This window comes from Opisthocomus hoazin, chromosome 2, assembly GCF_030867145.1.
Source record: "Opisthocomus hoazin isolate bOpiHoa1 chromosome 2, bOpiHoa1.hap1, whole genome shotgun sequence".
Taxonomy (NCBI): domain Eukaryota; kingdom Metazoa; phylum Chordata; class Aves; order Opisthocomiformes; family Opisthocomidae; genus Opisthocomus; species Opisthocomus hoazin.
The window spans coordinates 89,806,077-89,812,569 of NC_134415.1; the positions used below are offsets into that span (position 1 = coordinate 89,806,077).

At 44.2% G+C, this 6,493-nt stretch overlaps 1 protein-coding gene across 1 annotated transcript in view; it reads left to right on the forward strand.

The window, feature by feature from the left end:
* Positions 1-3,669, forward strand: part of LOC104333494 (gamma-aminobutyric acid type A receptor subunit rho1) — a 36,347-nt gene extending 32,678 nt beyond the window's left edge. Inside the window, exon 10 of the mRNA XM_075414377.1 lies at positions 472-3,669. Coding sequence (XP_075270492.1) covers positions 472-759 — 288 coding nt within the window. The 3' untranslated portion in view covers positions 760-3,669. The remainder of the gene's footprint in view (positions 1-471) is intronic.
* Positions 3,670-6,493: the final 2,824 nt, after the last annotated feature.

A 6,493-nucleotide genomic window follows, 5' to 3' on the forward strand; every position in this document is an offset into this window, starting at 1 on the left:
AACACGGCAGATTTCCCCCACCTTTCTCCAGGCACAGTCTAAGCTTATATACAGTGGTCCAAACTTCCCCCTTCTGCCCCCACTACATCGACTGATAACCTAAGCTCTTCTTTTCAAATGGGGCAAGCCTGATACCTTCCTCCTTGCAGATTCCCTCTGCCCTTTTCTCCGATTTTCTCAGCTTCAAGGTCCAGGTCCAACCTTTACTTACACTCTGATACCTGTGCTTAAGCCGTATGCACTTTTCCACAGCCAGCCTCGCACTCTCCCTGACCGTGCTGTGTCTTGCAGACACGAGAATGGAGAAGCAAAAAGCTGCTGCCCAGCCCCATCCTCTCGTTCTCTTCTGTGTGTCCCAGCAGCCCAAATTCCTCAGGCTTGTCCTCTCCTCTGCTTTTGTACGGAGAAAAGGGATGTCTGTGTACATCCAGACCCAACTCAAAACCATCCTGCGCTTGCCTGTCTCCGCAGCTTCCCTGTGCGTGCAGCCTACCTCAGCCTCGGCCCATGATGATGGACGGCAGTTACAACGACGGGGATGTGAACGAACTGGGGCACTACGTGTCCGAGAACGGAGACAAACAAGACCGAATGATGGTGCAGCTGGCGCTGGGCTCTGAGAGGGGCTCAGGCAGGAGGAAAAACCCGAGATACGTCAGCATGCGGATCGACACTCATGCCATCGACAAGTACTCCAGGATAATATTCCCTGGGGCATACATTCTCTTTAATTTGATATACTGGTCCATTTTTTCATAAATATACGTAACTTCTGTAGTCACAGAGCACTGTGACATTAAATGAAAGTATTGTCTCATAGGCCAACAGAAAGAAAATGGAGAATTGTTTTGACTGGAAGGAAGACTGATTTTTTTTTCCAGGATTGTTTTTTTATTAGCTGTAACTCATCTCTGGCATAAATAGTTGTGCAAGTTTCACATTTCAGCAAAATATATGATACACAATCTAAAATTTTATACTTCTTTAAAGCTGTACTATGTTCCTTTTTGTGCCTCACAGGCCACTGTAAACTATTTTAACAAGTGACTATAATTGCCAGTTGCTTATACATGGTGCATCCTCCATTTTGTGCCCCTGAGATCCTAATTCTCGAAGTACCTGAGTGCATGTGCACATCTCTCAGCTCAGCAGGCTTCTCACGTTCAGTACCAGTGAATACAAAGAATATGCAAATACTTGCACGTTTGCAGGATGAGGTCAGAAATAGTCATTAGAAACACAAAATATCCAGTACTGGGGAACACTTTGGCAAGGTTATTGCTGGCTCAAGCTTCCTTACACTGCTAAATGCGTGCTGCACCGACAGGTCCACGCAGGAATACGTTCAGATTTGTGCTTCGTCTTGATCATATTCAAAACAAAGAAATCTTTCCAAGCTGTTCTGACTATCATTTTAAAATACGACTTGCAATGTACATTTACTAAGGGATGAACAAAGGCCAGACTTTCTGCAACACTAACCAAACCCTCTGGGAAATGCAGGAGCTCTCCTTGGATCTGCTCATTTGGGTCAGGGGGAGTTTTGCTCTTGAATTTCCTGGGAGGGGGAACAGGTTTCGCTACAAAATGATCCAGGGAAGACAATCAGGTGTCTAGAAAACGACTAAAACTACCCCAGGAGAAGCTGCTTCTCTCTGAGATGGTCTGGGCGTTACTGGTCTGTACAGCCTGAGAACCTGGTGCAGCCTGCAACTTCTTGTCCCTGCTGAAGCCACTGGTAATTGCACTCGCTTCCAGGAAAAGCCTGGTCCATCCATTTTTACTAAAAGCATAACGGAAAGGTGCTCAACAGGTGACAAAGCAGTTGTAAGGACTTTATATCTGAGTTACTAAAGATACCATGCCAAAAACTTTGGAATTAAGTAAAAACAAGAGTCTACCACGAGCCAGCGGCTCCGTTGCAGACACAGGTACATCTAACCGACTCTGCTTTCATGCTGCTTCCGTCCCCCCCAGGCACCCTGCAGCCCACCGTGCCCCGAGAGCAGGCTCAGCACCTTCCAGGGCAGAGGCAAGGAGACACAGCTGGAGCTGGGGGCACTCGGCATTGACCGGAGTCCCAAGTCTCCACCACAGTTTCTGCAGAGCAGCCAGCCAGCATAAACACTCCTTAAGGAAAAGGCAAAATCTGTAATGCAGAAGTAATAAAATATTTCAGGGAAACAAGAATCAGTTGAATGGAATCAGGGGCCTTTACAGTAACAGGAGCACCAAAGGTGTCACAGAAAGTGAGGTCGTCAGTTTGACCTGCTGCCCTGTGTTACCAAGTTACACTCGCAAAGCTAACCCAGGGTTTGGATTAACGGGACTTTAAACCTGTGCGTGATTTTGTACACAGTTATGAAATTCATTACTCCTTGCACAGCAGATGCTGTTGTCTTTCACAGGTGTAGCTGCCCTGAGAATCAGACCAAAGCAGCTGTGTCTCCAGAATGAATCTTCTTATGTGAAATCTGCCCTAGACTGACGGATCTGCCGCTCCATGCATTAGGCTCGTGAAACAGACGTCGCAGTTGTTTGAACAGTGCTGGCCATTGCTTTAATTTTATGTGTAAATAAATGTCATGGAAGCATATTCCGCATTTCTTACAACTGCTGAAATCATGATCTGTAAAACTCCCTACGCTCTTCTTGCACCTACAGCCTGCACTCCGTAGGTGTGTGTAGGTAGGTAAGGCAACGAAACCACAAAAGCTAACGTCATTAAAAGACACGTCCACCCATAAGATAGTTATACTACTACACATAGGCATTTTTTTTTCACATACACACACTATCTTAGCTTCATTTTACCAAGTTTCCTTCATATCATATTATTCTCCAGCGAGATTTTTCCAAGATATTTTAAAAAAATGCGTATTTTCTTAAACCATGTACACTTCAGTCAAATGAAGGTAGAAAGGTCACTCTGGCAGCAGCTGAAAGGCTGGCCACCAGGTTTGGCCACCCCTCCCTTATCCCGAGAGCACCTTCCCCCACAAACAGCTCCAAGATTCCTGGGGCACCCGCTCGCACAGGGATGTATTCATCCAGCTCTGTAAGAACCCGCTTCTTTCTGCAGCTGTAAGCACAGCACGAACAGGAGTGCCAGATCTTACACTCAGCTCTCCGGCTTCGTAAGAAGCTTGCTGCTGTGTAGTCTGCTGCAGTACTGTACATTCCTTTATAGACTCTTTAATCTCATGCTACGTACATTATTTGGCATCTGCCCAGCATGTTAAGGGAGATTTTGAAGACACAAATGGGAGTTGGACTTCTGAATTGCCTGGCTTTCGGTGGGAGACTGGTTTCTAATTTCCCATGTGATTTTCAAAGTTTCCCTTCCAGCACAACTCCCTGAACAGATTGCCCGACCTCCATATTTGGATTTACACTGTTAATTTACTTGTGTTTTATTTGGGAAACTCTAGTGCCTTTTCAGTCTTATATAAATGTGTATATAGCTGTATTCTGTAAGTACAGGATATGTCACATACAGCCAGTGTTTGCTATCAACAGCTCATTAAACATACTCATTAAACATATTTACATACGCAGTTTTTCAGCTTTTAACCTTCTAGCATATGGTTTTTGTATACAGTCACTAACACTCTGCTCCTTTCCATTTCCACAATAAATCAGTGATTTGCTTGTTATGGTCTATTTCTAGAAACACTCAAAATCACAATAAAACTTAACATTTGCACAGCATCGTGTGTTTTCTACCTCATAAAGAAAGATCTCCAGGAGTTTATACATGTACACAAGACCTTTTTGCTCAGGATCTGATCCAGTCAAATACCACATGTCACTACATCCTGTGATGCCAGTAGGGCTGCAGAGCCCTGGGATTTCACAGGCAGGACTCTGGTAAGAAGCCTGCACGCAAACTACAAATCACCAAGGTGACATTAAGGCTTCCACCTCAGACCGCATCTGTTATGGTCCTCGTTCTTCTCCCTTAGGGCGATACTTTGCAATATAATTCAGACCAGTTTCTTGGAGGTTAACCCAAAGCCTAGCTGAGGATTATGCTGGTTTTAGCAGTTGACGTGTATTGGCAGGTCTGTCTTGATGATGGAGAGACGCAAGTTCTGCCTGTAAGCATGTCTAGGTTCAGAGCTTTAAGGCTGCTCATAATTACTGATAGGCTGAAGTAGCAAGGATAACTTCAGTCAGCAACAGACAGAATAGTGAGAAGGCACAAGGAAAGATCAATGATCTCCTTGAGTACTGTGCTCAGTTTTTGGCCCCTCACTACAAGAAGGACATTGAGGTGCTGGAGCATGTCCAGAGAAGGGCAACGAGGCTGGTAAGGGGTCTAGAGAACAAGTCCTTCGAGGAGCAGCTGAGGGAGCTGGGGCTGTTTAGTGTGGAGAAGATGAGGCTGAGGGGAGACCTTATTGCTCTTTACAGCTACCTGAAAGGAGGTTGTAGTGAGGCAGGTGTTGGTCTCTTCTCCCCACTATCTAGCAATAGGACAAGAGGCAATGGCCTCAAGCTGTGTCAGGGCAGGTTTATATTGGATATTGGGAAAAAAAAAATTCTTTACTGAAATAGTGATCAGACATTGGAATAGGCTGCCCAGGAAAGTGGTGGAGTCACCATCCCTGAAGGTGTTCAAAAAAAGTGTAGATGTAGCACTTCAGGACATGGTTTAGCAGTCATAGTGGTGTTAGGTTGACAGTTGGACTTGATGATCTTAGAAGTCTTTTCCAGCCTTAATGATTCTATGAATCTCCAGTAAAAAGGTATTCTCATAACAATCAAATCGCTAGACACCTGCCTTTCTACATGTTGCACGCCCAAGCAAGTGATTCTTTCGGTACAAAACAGATCCAAACTCCCTGCAAGCCCAAATGAGCAAGCAGAAACCCCTGGTTGTCCCCTCTCCTGTGCTTGCTCACAGAGCAACATGGTGTTTGGTGGAGCACTGAAAGAGTAGTGATGAGAAATTAAAAGCAACTGTGAGAGCACCTGTACCGCACATTCCACAACAGAACACAGCTCATTCAGAGGCTGTACAACACCTATGGCCATGCAGATGCTGAAACCAATCCATGAAAGCTGAACTAATTGCAGGGCATGAAGCCTGTTCCAATCTCCAAGAAGCAAAAGTATACATTAACAGGAAAACTAAGGAAAACTAGAACTCCTGATGAACTTTAAGTACTTACCAGTTGTAACAAAGCAGGACTCCAGCACTGCAATCCTGATGTACTGCATTTGTGTGCTTTTACCCTTCAGTAGGGTCTTGGCAAGCTAAAAAGAGATGAGCCTTCGCTATGTTTGCCAGTTACCTTTGAGACTGAACAGCTGAAAAGGTTAACTTTGTATAGGTACTCTGGAGGTATATATTCTTTGAGTATATATATAAAATACAGTACATTCTTTGTATAGGTACTCTAGGTGCTCTATATAAATGGCTGCTAAGACTATCCACAACCACATGGACTTCATGCTTTCCTAGGACTGAGGCATTTGGCTTCTCATTATTTTTAAATAAGGTCATTCAGACGCAGTTGCAGCTGAGAAGTTCTTGATGAGTTTGTCAGATACTTTTGGCTTCCATTAGCAACCACAGGAATCCAAACCAGCAGCGACCTTACCCAGCTTACGGAGTTTGGGTAAGAACTGTTAAGAGGGATGCACTTTTGCTCCCTAATGAAACCACCGGAATGTGGGTGCCAGCAGCAGCCAAGCAGACAGGCTGTCAGACAAAGGTTCTGTGGGGCACTGCTACTTTCAGGACCAGGAAATGGTAAACCTTGAGGAATAACAGAAATCATAGACTGACTTTTTATTTTAAAATTATTTAATTGTAAACACTTTGCTCCTAACAAAAACCTGTTTCAATAAATGCTGTTAGCAAGCTACAAGGAGACCACTCTCAACGAATACTAGACAAAGACTGACCTCAGCAGCTGATACGTTGTGACTCTTCTTCACAGGCACCCAGTCTTGCTTTGTGACTGCCATCGGGTCACATCAGGTACACATCACTCGGGCAACGGGAACAGAACGAGCAGAGAAATGTGATTCACAAGAACATAAAGCTGCTTCCTCATTTACTGTTTGAAGAAAGGCTGCTGGACCTCTCTACACCAGGCAGCTTAGCCCAGCAGGTTACAGCTTCTCTCCTTCAAATCTTTTTGTAAAAAGAAATCTAGCACATATCATGGTTTACTTTTTCTTTTATTCTAAACCAGGCACATCTTTTACTTGAGTTATAGGACAGACTAAGTAAGGAAACACTGCAGCTTGCTAGGGTGGCAGAGGCTTTGAGTTCTCCACAAAGTCTGGACATAATCACCTCACCCTTTAACAGCTGTGATTTGCTATCAACTGTTCAGAATCATTTCAGCAATTACAGTTTATTACCTACACATTTTGATTCATTACTGAAAGTACTATTCTTGACAAATATTCCAGTGTTATTAAATTACAAACAGCTTGAGGAAGACTGAAGTTATGGTAACTTAAAAATATGCCA